This window comes from Euleptes europaea, chromosome 3 (genome assembly GCF_029931775.1).
Source record: "Euleptes europaea isolate rEulEur1 chromosome 3, rEulEur1.hap1, whole genome shotgun sequence".
In the NCBI taxonomy this organism is placed as follows: domain Eukaryota; kingdom Metazoa; phylum Chordata; class Lepidosauria; order Squamata; family Sphaerodactylidae; genus Euleptes; species Euleptes europaea.
The window spans coordinates 7072625-7092509 of record NC_079314.1 but is presented as its reverse complement, the minus strand read 5'-3'; the positions used below and the strand labels follow the sequence as shown (position 1 = coordinate 7092509).

At 50.1% G+C, this 19885-nt stretch overlaps 1 protein-coding gene across 1 annotated transcript; it reads right to left on the bottom strand.

Moving 5' to 3' along the window:
* Positions 1-3882: 3882 nt before the first annotated feature.
* On the bottom strand, positions 3883-17093 carry SIX5 (SIX homeobox 5). The gene is made up of 3 exons (XM_056845798.1): positions 16276-17093; positions 5697-6976; positions 3883-4511 (listed from the first exon to the last, which is right to left on the bottom strand). The coding sequence occupies exons 1-3, from the start codon at positions 17091-17093 to the stop codon at positions 3904-3906; spliced, it is 2706 nt and encodes a 901-aa protein (XP_056701776.1). The 3' UTR covers positions 3883-3903.
* Positions 17094-19885: the final 2792 nt, after the last annotated feature.

Genomic DNA, 19885 nt, shown 5'->3' with positions numbered 1-19885 from the left:
GTGGCAACCTGAACTTTCGCCTTGGCCATATGCACTGCATCATCATCATCAGGGGAAAAATTAACCCTCGCTACTACAAACCCTAGTGAGGCTGCTTGTTTAGATGGTTTTAAAAGGGGATGAAATACACTGAGAGAAGGTATACTTATTAATGGCAAAGTCATGATAGCTAAGCGGAACCTCCATGTTCCAGGGTTAATATACCTCTGAGTGCCACATGCTGGCGACAGACCACTGGATGTCATCTCCATGCTCTGCTTCAGAGCTTTCAGAAGCAGTTGGCTCATTAATGAAGCAGAATGCAGGATTACAGTAACGCGCTCTACATGCGGCCACCTTTGGAAATGTCAGTTGGTCCAGGCTCTCTGGGTTGGATGCACGGATCCTATCACTCCTGTGCCAAAACATCTGCATTAGCTGCCCATCTGTTTCTGGGCACAGTTCAAGGCACCATGAATAGCTTGGGGCCAGGGAACTTGAAGGACTTCTGTACTGTCAGGCCCACCAGGTAAGGTTGGTCTCTCAAGGGCTGCTTTCTGTGCCCCCACCTGCGGAGACGAGGCAGGCACAACTACAGAAAGGGCTTTTTCAACTATGGCACCTCACCTTTGTAATGTCCTCCCCCTTAAGGCTCATGTGGTACCTACCTTACTGTCATTTAGGCACCAGGCCAAAAACATTTAGGCTTTTAATTTTTGGCCTGCTTCTAGCCTGTTTTATGGATTTCTTTAGGCTTCTCAGTGATTTGCTTTGTGTTGCTTCTATGCCCCTGGCTTGTTTTTCATACTGATTGTTGATGTTGTCTTTATGCTTTTATGCTGTTTTTATTTGTGAGCACCCTCAAGAATGTCTCTGGAAGGGTGGCAAACAAATTATCTAAATGAGAAAGACACAGACCCAATCCCCCAGGACTTTTCCCAATGTTCTTGTAATACAAGGCCTTGAGGACTGATAGAGACTGCATATAGTAGGTGAAACAGACATGGCAGAATAGCAGGTCAGAGGCCAGCATGGCTAGCTTATCCTGTAACCTATGTGAGGGTATTACCCTAAATTTGTACTGTGTCTTGGTCTAGCTTTTTACATTTCCCTTGCATGGTCCCGGGTTCTCACCGTCTGTCACTGGATTTCCCAGCAAGTGTAAATGAACAGCTGCTAGAGACCACTGTGGTATGCCCCAAACAGAGGGCACTTACAGATATGTTATGTACACCACCTCATGAAGTACAGCAGCCACAAGCCAAGGAGGGACAATAACTTTCCCGCTGCTGATGGCTGCATGTTCAGGCCTACCTGGGCATCATTAAAATACTCCAGACTGAAATGAGTAAAACAGAATCCCTTAAATTCTGAGGTTCTTAGGATTCTGAATTCTACGCCTAGTATTGGGTCTTACATTTGTGCAGCGAGTATAAAATATAATCATGATTTTGTTTTTATATATGGGAAAACTGGGGTCCTTGAATGTTAATAAACTGTTTTGAGTTCTGTCCTTCCTTATGTGGAAGGCCCCAGGGATCTGGGATTTCCAGTTAAAAGGACCAGGTGATGTGAGAGACCTCCACCTGAGACCCTGGAGAGCTGCTGCCAGTCTGAGTAGACAATACCGACCTCGATGGACCAAGGGTCTGATTCAGTATAAGGCAGCTTCATGCGTTTCCTCTCAAAAAGTTAAGCTACACCCATTATCATCTCTTCCTCCATCTGTCATAACTATTGAATTTCCAGCACAGCTTGCTGTTATAATAATGAATATATACACATACAATGCTTTAGGATAAAATATATATATAATATATATATAATATATATAAAAGTCACAAATACACATTAAAAACAAAAAAAAGATATAAAAATATCTTGTAGAAATGATTGTTCCTCACAAATTGTGGAGAAAGGTGTGATAATTGTAGTACCTGGCTGGGAAGAGCGGGTGCACTTTGACAACTCCATTTAGATCTCATCGTGGAGAAGACAGTGGCGGGAAGAAAGTGCTAGTCCATCTATCTACACGGACATCAAACGGTGGTGGGTTCCTGTTTCTTTATAATGTAACATGCCAAGTGACTGATTCGAGAACTGCCGATAGCCAACTCCTCCATCCATCAGCCTTTTCCGAATAGGCTGCATCATTCGGCCTTAGAGGAAGATGTGGATTTGGAGGTTCTGAAGAGAGCGGTGAAGGAGTAGGTTCTAGAAGCTTGATTACGACATGATGGCTGGGAAGCCTTCCTTGGAGACTGTTTCATTTCAGGAAAGAACCAAGTTCATACCACAACTGGGACAGAATCAACACGTTGACCCCCACGCCAGAATCCGAACGACACCCATGTCAACCTCATCCGTTGCCCAAGATCCCTCAACAATCCATTTGTAGTGTGAGAAAACATCATACAGTTTTTTAATATAAAAACTTCCATTTTTTTATCCTCATGATAAAAAGACCATTAAATATAAAAAGAGAGTAAGAGTTGTTGCTGAGTTACAGAAACAATGGGGGGGGTGGGTTTTATAATGCTTTCTTCTTCTAAAAATAGACTAAATATATATGTTTCTTCTTTTTTTTAAAGTCAGGCCACTTGTGGATTTTATTGTCTGGAGGCTTTCGAGGAAACACTAGCCTCGAGAGAAATTTATTCAGGATGAAAACTTGGCAATCCTATTTTTAAGGGGCGAAATACATAGTTATAGTCAATACCCTGAAAAGCAGATCACACAGGCAGCAAACTCCCCTCCCCAAATCTGTATGGTTCCTACTTTCAACCCCAAATGTAGGCAGCAGTTATGATGTGGGTAGAGTTCATTTTACTCTGCCCTTAAGAGACTGAAACTCCGCATCTAAAGCCAATTTTTGTATGTACCTTTAATGCTGAATGTGACGTACAGCCCTGTATTAACACACTTTCTTACCGTTCATCTAGCAAAGTTCCTCACAGAAGTGATTTGCCCTGGCTTTCTTTTGCTCTTTTCCTGAGCTAATCTGCTGGGCAGACAAGGGGGTGGGGATCTAGCTAGGAATTTCTGCCCTGGTGGAATTAAACACAACTATTCCCTGTTGCAGGATTGCATTGGTTTTTAGTGCCTATTTGCAATGCTTGTCCGGGGGTTTACACACAATTCTTTCAGATTGCACAGATAATAGGACTAAAAAGCAGATGAAGGAACAATGTGCGACCTTCTCCCCCAAAACAAGTCCGGCCAGGCCCTAACTGGAACAGGAGCCAAGCCCAGAGGATATGAAGAGTCTCCCTGCTCCTCTTAAGTGGGATGTGGTTATCAGACCAGCACCTGAGCTCCATCCCTAGCACCATATTTGAGGGGAAAGGAAGGTCCTTCTTCTGATACAAGCGCACTGCCCCCTCCTCTGCAACAGCTAACAGAAGGTTCCTACTTTTGCATGCTGTCACAACTGGAAGACACTAGAAAGATTTTTAGTAGCTGCAGAGGCTAAAGCAGAGAATGATGGGAGAATGCCCCTCCCCTCCCCTGGGATAATGAGGTCCAGGTGGCCCTTCCTAGCCCCACAGACTCCTGGCCTTCCAATAAAACAAGTAGAAACAGTACTTGTTGTTACTCTGCCGGCAACCACAAGGTGTCATTCGGACATCAGTCAAGCTGTTGCACACTGTTAAGGGGCTGGGTGGGCGTGAGGGAATTTCTCCTGCATTTTTGTGCTGTAGTGTAGTGTTTGTTCCCCCTCTGCAAAAAAGAAGAAAGCAAGCAGAAAATCTGCAGAACGAGGATCCAGGGAAGAGTTTCCCTTATCAAGGCACTTCGAGCATTCCCAAATCAGCAGCTGCTCTGGGAGCCCACGGGAGCAAGAGTGAAGGATTCTGGTTAAGCAAGCTGTTTCACAGGCAGGTGACACCCAGGTTCACCCTGTTTGCCCGAGCCTGCTCGTTTTTACAAGTCCAGGGGCTCTTCCACCGGAACCGACTGTAGCTGGGTCAGCACCTTCTCGTCAGAGTCAAGCGCTTCGTGATCCATGGGGTCGCCGCCGGAGGCGTCCAGCAAGAGGGCTTCCCCCTCGGGGAGCCGAAGCAGGCTGCTCTGCTCCTCCATGGGACCCTTGTCCATCTCAAACAGCCCCACGGAGCTGGGCCCTTGGAGGCCCATGGTGACCGGGCTGGACCAGACCACCTGCTGCTGGGACATCGCCGCCAGGCTCTCGGGCTGGGAGAAGCTTGAAAGGAGGTGGCTCTGGCCGGAGTCTGTGCCAAACGCCAAGTCCGGTGACCCGGGGCTATCTGAGGCTGAAAGAGCGGGGACAGGACTGATCCCGGGAAGCAGCACGTGGCTGGCTTCGTTGTCTTCCAAAGCGCCCGGCGGGGTCGTGGGCACTTCCTGCTTCACGGGCAGGGCCAAGGCTGGTGCTGCCGGACCTGACAGGATAGGTGCCATCAGCATGCTCGCGGGGAAGGTGGCCGTCAGGATGAGCTTGCCCTGCTGCAGAGCCATGCCTGTAACAATGGTGCCGCTTCCGGTCGCTGGGTTAGTCAAGAGGATATTCCCTAAGGTGGAGAGAAAACGCAGGGGGGAAATCTTTCTGTATCTCAGGTAAGATAAAAACCCTGGCGACTTGGCTTTCTACATCTCCCCACCCGCCAGTAAACATCCTTCTTTAAACTAGTCTCCACCTTCCTGACCAACTTTCAACCAACAAGGGCTCAGGTCATCTGGAATTCTTTCATTTGGCGATGCCAGGGATCTGATCTAGAACCTTCTATGTCCGGATCTGAGTCCATACATACATATAACCTTTATTGGCATAGATAGTTATGGTCATGAGATAAGAAATAACAGGTGTTTAATAAAAATTACAATCAATTAATATTTAGGATTGAATCTTAACCTTAACCACTTCCACCAAAAACTCTGCTACCTTCACCGTAACCTCAGGCATGATGTCATTCAGCAGGAATTGACATATGGTTGTTCTGTAAGGGGCCATCAATTTGCTAATTAAAGGTAGTATAATTTTTTTGAGGGGTTCTTCATGTAAATGACAATCTAGGATACATTTTGAGTGCCTTAGAGATCAACAAGATGCCGGGGGTATGAGTTTTCAAACAGCTGGATTTCAGTCCAGTAGAACCTTAGAGACCAACATGGTTTTGGGTTATAAGCTTTAAAGTATCAGAGCTTCTGATTAGAGAATCTGACAGTTTTGACTCTCGAAAGCTCATACCCTGAAACGCTTGTTGGTGCTGCTGGACTCAAATCTAGCTGTTCTACTGCGGACCAACATAGCTACCCTAGAAAACTTTCTACATTCAAAGTATGCGTGCTTTACCACTTATTCTCTCCTCCCACCCCATGTTTCTGGATGATTTTATATGTTTTCGACTTTGAATAAATGCAGACAGTTTCAGTACTGACAACTCTGTTTCTGTTTAATGGTTTGGTTTTATCTATGTCTGACACAAGAGCCCCAGCTGCAACCCACAATGCTGTGCTTGGGGTTCTGTAGAGTTCCATTTATTGCTTACAGTTTTGTGTTAGTTTTGGTTGGCCCTAATATGTGGCTTTTGTTTTTGGATCATGCTTGAGCTACCCGCAACTCAAGCAATATCTGACCTCCCTTGGCTCACAGTATTTTTAGAGTCCTTGGTTGAGTGATCCCAAGAAACCCCTTTCCTAAAGCTACCACTCCTGTCAAACTTTCCCCCTAGTCCCTCTCTGTCCCCAGTGGTTACCTGGTGCGGTGCCCGGAAGCTGAAGTGCCGTCATGCTTACGTTGGTGTTGATGAGGTGGAAGTTGCTGTGGCCGAGGCTTCCGCCGGACGTCGCAGCCTGCGGGGTCCCTGCCACGGGTCCCACTTTGATGGGGGAAGCACTTGTCAGGATCTGGATGGGGCTGCTCACACCCTGCTGTAGTGTCATGACTTGCGAGGTGGGCACCACTTGGGGCAGAGAAATAATCTGGGATCCCTGGGTGACCTGGGGGAGGGAGACGAACTGAGGGCCGGAGGGCCCCTGGGGCACCGTGTAAGTCTGCGTGGGGGACACGGGCACCATTTGAGATGGAGAAAGCACCTGGGGGCCTGAAACGGGCTGAGACAAAGGCACGACCTGGGAGGGGGGTGAAACTTGAGCGAGGGGGAGCAGAGACGGGGCAGGAACGTGGAGGACTGTGGCCTGGGCAGGAGAGGAGCCCGGAATGGAAAGGAGGGGCGCAGCCGTGGTCACCGGAGGAGGCATCGGCAAAGCGACCTGCCCACCGACCGTTGCCAAGGTCACCTGTGGGCTGGACAGCGCTTGAGCGCCAGGGACAAGTTTAGCAAGAGGGACAATCTGGGGGCTGGGTGCAGATGCCAGCGCAGCAGCTGGGGGCAGCTGAGTGGCTGTGGGGGCCTCTTCATTGGAAGGGACGACTTGAGACACGGGAATGGCCGTCAGCAAGGTGCCCTTGTGATCGGACAGGAGCGTCGAGGCATCCGGTAGGGACAGAAGAGGTGGGGCGGCCACTGGCCCATCCTCGGACTTCACTTCCACACCAAAGGCCAGAGCCTCAGCGGCTTTGGACTTCACCTCCCCTGGAAGAGCCGTGGGGCTGAGGATGACGGCAGCCGGGGGAAAGGACTCCGGATGAGCCTTGGAGACCTCCTGGCTGTTGACTGCTGGGGTTTTTCCACCCAACAGGGTAGTGGAATCATTCAGGAGGACAGGAGGACTTGGTGCTGCCACAGGGCTAAGAGTAATGGTCTGGTTCTCCCCTAGAGCCAACCCATTCAGGATCACGCCTCCACTGGGGGTCTGGATAACGGATCCTCCATTGAGGAGCATGGTCGGGGAGCTGGTTGTGATGAAGCTGCCGTTCAGAAGGATGGAGGATCCACTGGAGCAAGCAGCGGGCAAAAAAAGGCTGCCGGAGGCAGGAATCCCTTCAGCTGTGGCTGGAACCCCCGTTGCCGCTTCGGTTTCTTCGGGGCCATGGCTGGACTCATCCTCTGTGCTGGGATTCCCGTCAGATTCACTGCAAGAGAAAAAGAGTGGGGTGAAGAATTTATGAAGCAGTTGCTAAGCCAACAGTTGCTAAGTCAACTGTAGAATCATAGTTGGAAGGGACCACCAGGGTCATCTAGTCCAACCCCCTGCACAATGCAGGAAATTCACAATTACCTCCCACACACACACCCAGTGACCCCCTATTCCATGCCCAGAAGATGGCCAAGATGCCCTCCCTCTCATTATCTGTCTAAGGTTATAGAATCAGCATTGCTGACATATGGCCATCTAACCTCTTCTTAAAAACCTCCAGGGAAGGAGTGCTTAGGAAGGAAGCCTGTTCCACTGAGGAACTGCTCTGTTAGAAAATTCTTCCTAATGTCTAGACAGAAACTCTTTTGATTTAATTAACTCTTTTGATTTAATTAAGGTGGGGTTCACATAAACATTTGCTTCAGGTCTACGGACACCTGCTGTGCTTTTAGCTCCTGAACAGAAGTTAAAAATCAGGAGCCAGCGAGAGGGGAGACTCCTCTTGCCATGGCAGCCCAAACTCTGCATCTCCGTGTGCGATACCAGAATACAGCCTCCTGCTTTGCCCACACCTTTTACTAGAGCTCGGTTCACACATAAGAGCAAACTGTGCCTTGCTGCTAGGTGAACCCAACTGGGGCAATCTGTGGACTCCTTTCTTTATATTTTCTCAGCAAACCAGAATTTGCTCTTCTGTCAAAAGAGGCCATCTATATATATCTTGCATTTTCCCCAACAAAATTAGATTTCAAATTCTCGTTTAATCTGTTCTGACATAACGGTAAGCTACAGAATGCTGCAAAGAATGAAGCTTTTAATTAGTGGACCAGACATGGAGAGATGAGGCAGGGGCTGAACTCAAGAGTCCCCTGAAGCCTGCTTACTTAATGGCAGGGTCTAATGATCTGCGGACCCCCCCTCCCCCTGCAGCCCTGGCAGTTTTGTTCCTGGGAATCACAAAACCCTCCAGACCGGCACCGGGTGCAAAAGGAGGGGTGGGGAATCAGCAGAAGTGTTGTTCCCCTCTCCTGAAGACTTAAGCACCTTCGGTCCTCAGAACTGCATGGTTGGAAACATGTCATTTGATCTGGAAAGCAGGAAAGGGGGGGGATTCTGTGAGTTCTTCTGGTTGTTTTCTGAGCAGGGAACCTGGTGGCTGCCCAGTTTGCACAGAGGCATTTTTTAAAAAAATTCAAACCCCAACAGAGGCTCAACTCTTGAGAGCGCTCAGAATCATGGTTAACGCACTCCAGGAGGAAAGACTTGCCCACTTGAATAATCCTCACCAGAGTCACTAATGATTTTCCTTTGTGCATGTGAATGCACCCTAATTGGCTGGCTCGCCTGTTGCACCAAGTGAATGAAGCGGACAGAATAAACACTGGGAACCGAAGTACTCCGAAGGATCAGCCAACTAATCTGCAGCCCTTACTGTGTTCACTCAACATTCCCAACGCCCCACCACTGCGTCACCCAAGCAAAGCCCCAGCAGCGACTGTAAGACAACAGATGGAAGTTATTTTTCCTGAATTGGGGGGGGGGGAAGGGAGGGCAAAGGTACAATTTGGCAACTGCTTAGCAGCTAGCCAAGGCCAAAGCACAACAGAGGCTGAGGTGTTCAAGCTTTCTTCAAAAGGGAAAGAGGACACCAGAAATCAGAAACATTTATTGCTAGCAAACGGCTATTCCAAGAATGAAATCAGAAGGGCCATTAAACCAAACAAAAATCAGAAAACTCAGGAAAAACAGTCTCCCATAGGAAAGGTATTCTTGCCATTTATTAAAGGAGTCACTGATAGAATGGAGAAACTTTTGAAAAAACATAACCTACAAACAGTGTTTAAACCCACCAAGAAAATACAACAAATGCTACGATCAGCAAAAGACAAAAGAGACCCCCTCACCTCTGCAGGAGTATATCGTACACCTTGCAGCTGTGGAGAAGTTTACATCGGGACCACAAAATGCAGCATACAAACAAGGATAAAAGAACATGAAAGATACTGCAGACTGGGCCAACCTGAGAAATCAGCAGTGGCTGAACATGGACTGACACAAACAGGACACAGGGTCTTATTCCAAGACACTGAAAGACTGGACAATTCTACCAACTATTTTGTCAGATTGCACAGAGAAGCCATTGAAATTCATAAACATCAACACAACTTTAACAGAAAAGAAGAGAGTTTAAGAATGAATAAGGCTTGGCTTCCTGCCCTGAAAAACCTCCAGACTAACAAAGGCTACAGTCAACAATAGCCACGCAGATTTCACACATTACCAGATCATTTCAGGATACAATGCTTCCATATTAACATACCACACTCTCATTAGTACATTATCTTGATACTTACAGGACAATGATTAGCACATTACGTCTGCAGGACAGTACTCAGCTCAAACCCAACCCCTCTCTGACTCTTCCTACACACTTGACACTGAGAGACACTGTCCTTCAGTGTTACTCCTCTGAAGATGCCTGCCACAGCTGCTGGCGAAACGTCAGGAAAGAAAATTCCAAGACCACGGTTACACAGCCCGGATAACCTACAAGAACCAATTTATTGCAGCATTGCACCAATAAAAATTAAGAACATAACGGAAAGAGGACACGTTCCCTCCTGACCCCCAGAAAGCCCCAACCAAAGGGCCCATTTCTGACCCTCAGATCAGGTGTCCCCACAAGCGGCTAGTTTCCTTCTAGGCCCAGGCCCTAAAGCAGAGACGGGAAAGAGAAACACAAGCAGGAGCGGCTCCTTGGTTTCTCAGAAGAATACTCGTCTCTCCTCCCAGCTTCCCTTCAAAACCACCAATCGACTTTAGCTGGATTTGCAGGGGTACTTTTCTTCCTTGCATATCTCAGGGAGGCAGCGGAGCCACGGCTGGGCGGTACCATCTCAGAGGGCAAGTGAGGAGTCATAGAACTGCACACACAAATAACTTCCTGCAATAAGAAAACTAGCATGTGCTCGTAGAGCCTACGCTAGAACCTTTGTGCCGAAGAGACTGCATTTTCCAGATGCTGGGAATTACTTTTGCACAGAGGAGGATTCGCCCTACCTGCACAATAAAGTGCAGTCCAGAAACATGCTGACCGCCAAGGAAGCATTCTGCGTTCTTAAGGCAGGGAGATGGGGGGGGGGGACACACAGGGTGAGGGAAGAAGCAGAAGGAAACTCGGAGCCAGCCAGGATTCACATTTCATAACAAAGGGGAAGAGCAGGGAGCCCACCCTTCCACGTTGCTACTCAGTGCAGCTGTCCCGGAACAAAGATATATGCTACGATTAGGGGAGGGGGGAATCCAGCTGCAGCAACATCTGGATAAGCCAGCTCCCCTGTTCTCCCCCCCCCCTCTTAACAGAGGAATGAGCCGGAACTCTCTCAAAGTTAAGTGGTTTCTCCCTTTTGTTTGCCAAGGGAGGGGGAGCAGGCTAGCAAAACAAGACCTTTTGCCTCCAGGGCAGGCAGCTGGGAGAAGCCCCCCCCCTTTTCCAAGACCATCTAATTCTTTTGCATTCTTGTAGGTGCATCTTCCCTAAATCAGCAAGTAAATAGGAGGTGCTCCGGGGATCTCTAATTCCTGCCTTAGTGACCCAATGTGGATTGGCCAGAAACAAAAAGGTCTGTTTGTGAATGTCAGTAATACACAGACGGAGCTGAGCTTCAGGCAAGACAGAAACATTTGCCAAGTCTCTCAACTTTGCCTCTCATTAGGGACATCCTCTTGATTTGTCTAAATTCCCAGACGAAGGCACAGCACACTGGCTGGACTCTGATCTGGGAGCTCCCCAGTTCTTGTCTCCTTTCCACTCTGACCGCACAAGGTGGAAAAGGAAGAGTTGGTTTTTATATCCCAATTTTCTGTACCTTGAAGGAGTCTCAAACCAGCATACAATCACCTTCCTTTCCTTTCCCCACAACAGACACCTTGTAAGGTAGGTGGGGCTGAGAGAACTCTGAGAGAACTGCAACTAGCCCAAGGTCACCCAGCTGGCTTCATGTGGTGGAGTAACCAACCCGGTTCTCCAGATTGGAGTCCACCGCTCTTAACCACTACACCATGCTGGCTTTCAGACAAGCCTCTCTCTCTCTCTGAACCCATTTTGCAGTGAGAGGGGTAAATAAAACTAGCCTGCTTTACAGGGTTGTTGTAAGAAATGTCCTCAAAGTGCTATACAAATGCTAAGTGTCGGTATTCTATGTTTTAAGAACCATCTAGAGCAGGAGAGGCAAAGCTTGGACTGCCTTTTACATTCCCAGAGTATATTTTTTACAAAGTTTAGGATAAGCTTTTTGATGAGAATTCAGAATCTTTCTAAATGTCAGGATCCTCCATAAGACGGAGATTCACACTTGCCGGAAGAGAGCACATTGATTTGTCTTCAATTTCAGATGATGGGGCAGGAGTCGAGGTCTCCCCACAAGCTTCCTAACTAGACCCTTGAGAATGGTGACGTTATCACCGGAGGAAGGTATTATGTGTGGGTCCCTGGCGAACCAGAAGACTTGAAGAATCTCTTGTTGGAAATCTTTGTACAGATTTGCCTAGAAGTCAGGAACTTTCCCTCACTTCACACTTTCCCTAGAACTTGGGAAGGCACAGTTACCCTACAGAGCAGGTGGGAATTAAAAAAAAAAAAAAAACCCTGGTTTTAACTGAAAATGTTTTAAACTTTTATTATAAGCTGCTTTGAACCATGAGGGAGGTGGGGTATAAATGCTCTAAATAAGTAAATAAATTTCAAGGCCCCACAAAGTCCCACCTGGGAAGTGTACACCCCACAAGACTGTCTAGATCTTGAGGGTGCTGCCAGTGACTTAGTGCGGGATGTGGATGTAGTTGAGCCAGTTGGCAATAGTGATCACAATGGCATCAAATTTAATTTATATGTAAGTGGGAAATCTCACACAATTACCTTTGACTTTAAAAGAGGGAACTTCTCTAAAATGAGAAAACTGGTAAAGAGGAAGTTGAAAGGAACAGTTAGGAGGGTTAAATCTCTTGAAAAGGCTTGGGGATTACTCAAGTCCACATTACTAGAGGCTCAGCTAGCTTGTATGCCGCAGGTCAGGAAAGGTAGTAATAAGTCCAAGAGGTCACCACCATGGCTAACGGGTAAGGTGAAGGAAGCAATTAGAGAAAAAAGTCTTCCTTCAGAGACTGGAAGGTTTGCCCAAACGAGGCGAATAGAACCAAACACAAACTTGCACAAAGGAAATGAAGGGATAATTAGAGATGCAAAAAAACGATTTTGAGGGGCATATTGCTAAACACATCAAAACAAACAATAAGAAATTCTTTAAGTGTATTAGGAGTAGGAAACCAGCTAGGGAAGCGGTTGGGCCATTGGATGACAATGGGAGTAAAGGAACTCTAAGGAGGATAAAGCGATTGCTGAAAAACTAAACGAATTCTTCTCATCTGTCTTCACTGTTGAAGATACAGGGCAGATTCCTTCTCCTGAACAGAGATTTTGGAGAGGGGAAAATGAGGAACTGAGGCAAATAGTGGTAACAAGGCAGGAAGTCCTAGAATGTCTAGACAAACTTCAAACTAACAAGTCACAGGGACCAGACGGTATTCATCCTAGAGTTCTTCAAGAACTCAAATGGGAAATGGCTGAACTTCTAACAAAGATATGTAATATGTCCCTTCGATCAGCCTCTGTACCAGAGGACTGGAGAATGGCCAATGTAACACCCATTTATAAAAAAGGTTCCAGGGGGGACCCAGGAAATTACAGGCCAGCTTGCTTAACGTCTGTTCCGGGTAAATTGGTGGAAAGCATTATTAAAGATAGAATTGTCAAGCATATAGAAGGGCAAGGTCTGCTGGGCAAAACCCAGCATGGCTTCTGTAAGGGTAGGTCCTGTCTTACTAACCTATTAGAGTTTTTTGAAAGTGTCAATAAGCATGTGGACAGGAATGAGCCTGTGGACATTGTGTATTTGGATTTCCAAAAAGCTTTTGACAAAGTCCCCCACCAAAGACTGCTAAGTAAATTTCATAGTCACGGGATAAGAGGACAAGTTCCCTTATGGATTGAGAGCTGGCTGAAAAATAGGAAACAGAGAGTAGGAATCAATGGTCAGTTCTCACAATGGCGGGATGTGAGCAGTGGGGTGCCTCAGGGATCTGTGTTGGGACTGGTGCTTTTCAACCTGTTCATCAATGACCTGGAGTTGGGGTTAAACAGTAAAGTAGCCAAGTTTGCAGATGACACCAAATTATTTAGGGTGGTTAAAACAAAATCGGACTGTGAAGAGCTCCAGAAGGATCTCTACATACTGGAAGAATGGGCATTAAAATGGCAAATGAGTTTCAGTGTGAGTAAGTGTAAAGTATTGGGGCAAAAAATCCAAACTTCACATATAAACTGATGGGATCTGTGCTGGCAGCGACAGACCAAGAAAGGGATCTTGGGGTGGTAGTGGATAGTTCAATGAAGATGTCAACCCAGTGTGCAGCTGCTGTAAAAAAGGCAAATTCCATGCTGGCCATAATTAGACAAGGAATTGAGAATAAAACTGCTGATATCCTACTGCCCTTGTACAAATCTCTGGCGAGACCACACTTGGAATACTGTGTACAGTTATGGTCACCACACCGAAAAAAGGATATTACAGAGCTTGAGAAGGTGCAGAAAAGAGCAACTAAAAGGATTAGGGGACTAGAGCAACTGTCCTATAGGGAGCGGTTAGGACGCTTAGGGCTGTTTAGCTTGGAAAGAAGGCGGCTAAGGGGAGACATGATACAGGTCTATAAAATTATGCATGGTTTGGAGAGAGTGGACAGGGAGAAGATTTTCTCCCTCTCCCATAATACTAGAACACAGGGTCATCTGCTGAAGCTGGAGGGTGAGAGATTCAAAACAGATAAAAGGAAGTATTTTTTCACACAATGCATAGTTGAACTGTGGAACTCCCTGCCCCAGGATGTGGTGATGGCTGCCAGCTTGGAGGTGTCAGCGAGGGCATGCAGTCGAGCCCCGGATAGCAAGCTCCGTGTTCCCCCCCCCCTTGGTCCTGTGGGAAAGTCTCTTCAGTTTGGGAGAGAGGTGCTATGGCCAGAGGCTCTGATGTCTCCATTTCAAAGTAGCCTTCCTATTGTAAATCTACTCTGATCTCAAGGTGTGATTTTGCTGGAACCCTCTCTCTCTTGAAGTTTGAGAGAACTCTGATGTTTTGCATTTCAAAGCCATTACATGTAAACAATTCTAGTGTGTGCATCCTATAAAGCTGAGCTGTAAAATCCCCGTCGCCATTCTAACCTTAAGTTGTATAGACCTCTGAACTCGTTTGCTTTCTTAATAAAACTTTTTAAACTCTCTGCCACGTCTGGAGCGAAGTTTATTATTCCTGAGATGCAATGAGGTCCTGGAGTCTGACAGGAGGGCTTTAAGAGGGGAGTGGACATGTCCATGGAGGAAAGGGGTATTCCTGGCTATTAGTTGGAATGGATGCTGGTCATGCTGCATACCCGTTCTCTCTAATATCAGAGGAGCATGCCTATTATTTTGGGTGCGGTGGGGCACGGGCAGGATGGTGCTGGTCTTGATTGTGGCTTCCTAGAGGCCCCTGGTTGGCCACTGTGTGAGCAGACTGCTGGACTTGATGGACCTTGGTCTGATCCAGCAGGGCCTTTCTTATGTTCTTAGGGTTTCTACAGAATGCACACAGGAGTAGGGACCCTCCTCATAGAAAACCTACCTAAATTAGCTTGAGGGTTTCCCTATCAAATCTGGGTGGGTGGTGGTGGGGTGTGCAAGGTAACAACTTCTAACGCTACGGGGGCTGGGGGCCGAACCTTCGAATTTTAAACATGCATGTTTTGATGTGCACATCTGCAAGGGCCACACTGAATCAGCGCAAAGGCCCAAGATCCTGTTTCCAACAATGGTCAGCTCAATGCCGCTGGGAGGACGGCAAACAGGGCATGAAGAGAGTCAGCCGTTCAAGTTCCCGCCACAAAGATCACTGGAGGGTATTGGGCCAGTTGCGTTCTCTCAGCCTAGCCTACCTTGCAGTGCTATTGTAGGGGTGCAGTGGAAGGATGGGGAAAGCAGGCGCTGAGGAGGGGCTGTGGCTCAGGAATAGGGCAACTGTGTTGCAGGCAGAAGGTCCCTGATCCAAGTCCTGGCATCTCCAGTTAAGGGGACTTGGCAGGTAGGTGACGTGAAAGACCCCCGCCTGAGACCCTGGAGGGCCGCTGCCAGTCTGAGTGGACAACGCTGACCTCGAGGGCCTGATTCGGCAGAAGGCCGCCCCCCGGGTATGTTGTTGGGAAGGGGCCGAGGCTCAGCGGGAGAGTCCAGGCCTTTTGCCTTTCTTTGGTTCAGGCGCTGCTTCCAGCAGGCCCCAGGTTGGAATGTCTCTTCCCGCCATCCTCCTCCCTTGCTCTCCCCGACCCCCTCCTACCAGCTATGGCCTTGGCGTGTAGATAGCCGTGACGAGCTTCCTGAGATCTTTGCTGTTCCTGTACCATGCACAATTATCTCGTGGTTCCCATAACATGTACTTGACATCTGCTTCCCTGTAGGGGTTATAATTCTGCCTTTGTGTAGTTGCTAACGCTTGCAACTTTGGAATTGTAGGGCCTAGACCAGTGATGGCGAACCTTTTAGAGACAGAGAGCCCAAACTGCAACCCAAAACCCACTTATTTATTGCAAAAGTGCCAAGACGATAATTTAACCTGAATACTGAGGTTTTAGTTTAGAAAAAACAACTCATACATTAACATTTGCCACTCTCTAGATGTGCTGGGGCGACGGCGCGCATGCCCACAGAGAGGGCTCTGCGTGCCCCCTCTGGCACGCGTGCCATAGGTTCGCCACCACTGGCCTAGACTAACCTGAAGCTTCCAATAAAGTTCCTTGTTTCTGCACGACCGTCCGAGCGAGTGATTTTACGGAGACGGCACAGGGAGGTTGGGAACCCTCACAAGGAGGCCCCAGGTGCAATCCCCGGCATCTCCAGTTAAAGGGACTCGGCAGGTAGGCGCCGTGAAAGACTGAGACCCTGGAGGGCCGCTGCCGGTCTGAGTGGAGAAGGCCGGCCTCGAGGGCCTGGTTCGGCAGAAGGCCGCCCCCCGGGTATGTTGTTGGGGAGGGGCCCAGGCTCAGCGGGAGAGCCTCTGCTGGGCCTGCGGAAGCCCCCCGGGGGGTTCAGGGCCCCCGACAAGGGCCAGGAAGGAGGCGGCCGACAGCCCTCGGCCGGGCGGAGGGTGCAGCCCGCGGGCCCCCCGCTGGCCTGCCCCCGCGGCTGGAGGCTCGTCGCGGCGCGCCCCTCACCTCTTGCCGGGGGCGCGGGGTCCGGCGCGGGCGCCGCCGCGGTCCCGCTGGCGGCGGTTCTTGAACCAGTTGCTGACCTGGGTGAGGGAGAGGCCGGTGTCGCGGGCCAGGCGGCGCTTCTGCTCGGGGGTGGGGTAGCGGCTGCGGCCGTAGGAGTCGCGCAGGGCGGCGCGGGAGCGGCGCTTGAAGCAGTACACGGTCTCCTCGCCGTCCCAGATGGTGCGCGGCAGCGGGAACTTCTTGCGCAGGCGGTACTTGTCGACGGCGCCCAGCGCCCGGCCGCGCGCCGCCTCGGCCTCGCGGTAGCGCGCGCGCAGGTAGAGGTCCTGCAGGAAGGGGTGGTGGGGCGCGCCGAAGGGCCGCCCGCCCACCAGCCGGTACAGCTCCGCGAAGTCGCCCCGCTCGAAGGCCAGCAGCGCCCGCGCCTTGGCCAGGCTCTCGCCCGCCGCCCCCGACGACGCCGCCTCCAGCCGCCGCGCCTCCGCGGCCGGCAGCGAGCCCACGAAGCGCCCCAGCCGGCCCGGGTCGCCCGCCTGCACCAGCGCCTCGCACACGCACGACACCTGCTCCGCAGAGAAGCGCGGGGGACCCCCCGACGGCGGCACCGGCGAGGAGGAGGAGGAGGCAAAGCACGGCGCCGACCCGCTCGCCTCCGCGCCGCCGCCGCCGGGAGGAGCCTCGGGCGAAGGGGCGGCCGCCGAAGTTTGCACAAGTTTGCGCCGCTCGCCCCCCGACGCCGCCGACGCCGCCTGGCCCTCCTCTCCCGCCGGCGGGCCTCGGCCGGCCGCCTCCGCGGGCTCCGCAGGGAAGGAGGCCATGTTCGGGCGCGGGATTCCGCCCCCCTTCCCCTCTACCTCCGGCCCGGCCCCCTCCGCCGCCCCCCCACCCCACCCCACCCCCTAGCCGCGCGGGTCTCCTCCCCCTTGGCCGCCGGCCCCCGGCCACATCCTAGACGGCGCGAGCCTCCACCCCGCGCTCCGGGGCACCCCCCCCCCGAGGGCTTAGGTCTCCGCTCCCCCCACTTTTCCAACTCCAGACCCCACCCCCTCTTCCCTGCCTCGCCAACCCCTTCCCTTCGCCCTCCAACTTTCCTCCGCCCGCCCCCCCGTCCCCTGCGCGCCCCGCCCCTTCTGCGGCCAGCTCGCCCTTTCTTTCTCGCGCCGGGGAGGGGGGAGGCCGCGGGAGGGCAGCGCGCGCCCGGCCGGCCGGCCCAAGCGGCCCTCGCGAAGCCCCCACGGAGGCAGGGCGGCCCCCTCGGGCCCGCCCGCTAGCCCCCCCTTGCCGGAAAAAGCATTTCGCCAAAGGAGCCCTGCTGTCTGCAGCCATCGAATCGCTTTCATTTCGTGGCCTTTTCACCCCACTTCACATTGCCCCCCACCCCCACCCCCCTATAGGTCTGCTGTTTGAGAATGCGCTTTGCGAAGGCGGGCGGCGGTCCAGAAAATATCTGCCCTCATAAATCCGGGAGTCTTTAGGGCCCCAGAAAACTTTTTACTTGTGACAGACTAACGGGTGCCTTCTGCTTTTTTTTTGCCCCCGCCTTAGGGAATCGCCTCCCTGACCAGATTAGGAGGCCTCTCACTCTTCTGGCTTTCCGGGCAGAAGACCTCTTGTTTTCAAGGAATTTTTCAAGACGTCTTTTTGCACAGTTTAAATAGGACTGTCCTGTAAAAGGACGGGTCAGTAAAGTGGCCCTGGCCACCAAGGGGTAGGAACTGTTGCCTGCGGGACTGTGTTGCTGCCTATCGCTGTAAGTCTGCTCCAGACCAGGTAGTTTCTGTCGTATTTAAGAGCTCCTGCTTTGTTTCGGCTCTGTTTCAGATTTCTGTAGTCCAACCCCCATGGTAATGTTCAGTGGATGTCCCATCCTATTGTAATCCATTTTGAGGCTCAGTGAGACAGGCAAATACCCAAATAATAATAACTCAGCCTACCTCTGTGAAATGTGTAAAAAAATTACACCACAAAATCTTGTGGAATCATAAACAGGTTTGTTTGCGGCATAAATGTAGGTTGTGTCCGCTTATTTTCTGAATCCTGTGGAGAGCCACGCCACCACCCAAAGCAGACTTGAAATGTGCAAAAACTAGGCAGGCCAACTCTTGCTAAACATACACAATCTCCATCTCCTATGTGTACATGTATGCACCCACCCAGGTTTTCCGTCCTGGAATAGAGTCGCATCATGTTCTCAGCAGGAATCCTTCAGGAGCCAGACCAACCCCAAAGTTTCAGGAGGCAGCCGTGTTGGTTTGCAGTAGAATAGTTAGATTGGAGTCCATTTTACCCCTTAGAGCAGGGGTGTTGAACTCATTTGTGATGAAGGCCAGATATAACATAAATGCCACTTGCTTGGGCTGGGCAATGCCTTGCCAGCCCAGATCAGGAGGGTGCGTGTGGCTGCCTCGCGGGCTGGATAAGAGCTCTCAAGGGGCCTGATCAGGCCTGCGGGCCTTATGTTTGAGACCTCTGCCTTAGAGACTAATGAGTTTCAGGGTGTAAGCTTTTGAGTCACAGCTCCCTTCATCAGATACAAGTAGAGTAGAAATTGAGATCTCTGAGTCTTTATCCTAGTCAGAAGGTGGAAATTTGTAAAGAATGCTTGTAAAGGATGCAAAGGTGCAGTGCATATTGTAATCAGCTTATCCTTCTGACTAGGATGAAAGGACTCACCTCCACTTCTACTGTGTCTGAGGAAGGGACTTCGACTTTCAAAAGCTTACACTCTAAAACGTACCCCAAAGGAAGGAGCAGGAGGCAGAGAGAGGCTCAGCTGAGATACCATTATAGTTGCCAACCTCCAGGTGAGGCCTTGCTTTCTCCCGAAATTACAGCGTATCTCCAGACAACCAAGATCAGTTCCTCTGGAGAAAATTGCTGCTCTGGAGGGTGGACTCTTTGGTATTATGCCCTCTGGGGTCCTTCCCGTCCTCAAACCCCACCTTCCCCAGGCTTCACCCCTAAATCTCCAGGAATTTCCTAACCTGGAGTTGGCAAGCCTAGATACCATGCAAAATTACTTGTGTGGTTAGTGCGGTTGTGTAAATGCAGGTGGCTCTACTAACGGTGGTTAGTTTGTGAAACCAGAATTTGCCTCGCGGACCATCACTCAAATCTAGTTTTTCCTTGACAAATTCCAGTTTCATTTTCTTCCTTCTCTCTGGGAGGGCATTGCTGAAAGACCAGCCAGGATGTCTACATTTAGACAGCTGACAAAACCATAGTTAAGACAGACAAGACTGGACTGGGGTTAATGCACCAACGTCAGATCCTGGATGGCTGGATCCTTCCTAACCATAGCTAGTGGAATAGCCCGCATTCACACAATCACACTAACCATTGTTAAACTACATGGGAGAATCTTCTGTGCACTATCCTTTGCCTTTTTCTCAAAAAGTTCCCTTTCATAGCTACTTTGCAGTTCTGTTAATCTCTTGCTTTGGAAATCCTAAGGGGTCGCAGTAAGTCAGCTGTGACTTGATGGCACTTTACAAACACACACACACACACACACTACAACAGCTGCGACACCCACCTCTGTATTGGCTTGGGGGTGGGTGTCGCGGCTGTTGTAGTGTGTGTGTGTGTTTGTAAAGTGCCATCAAGTCAC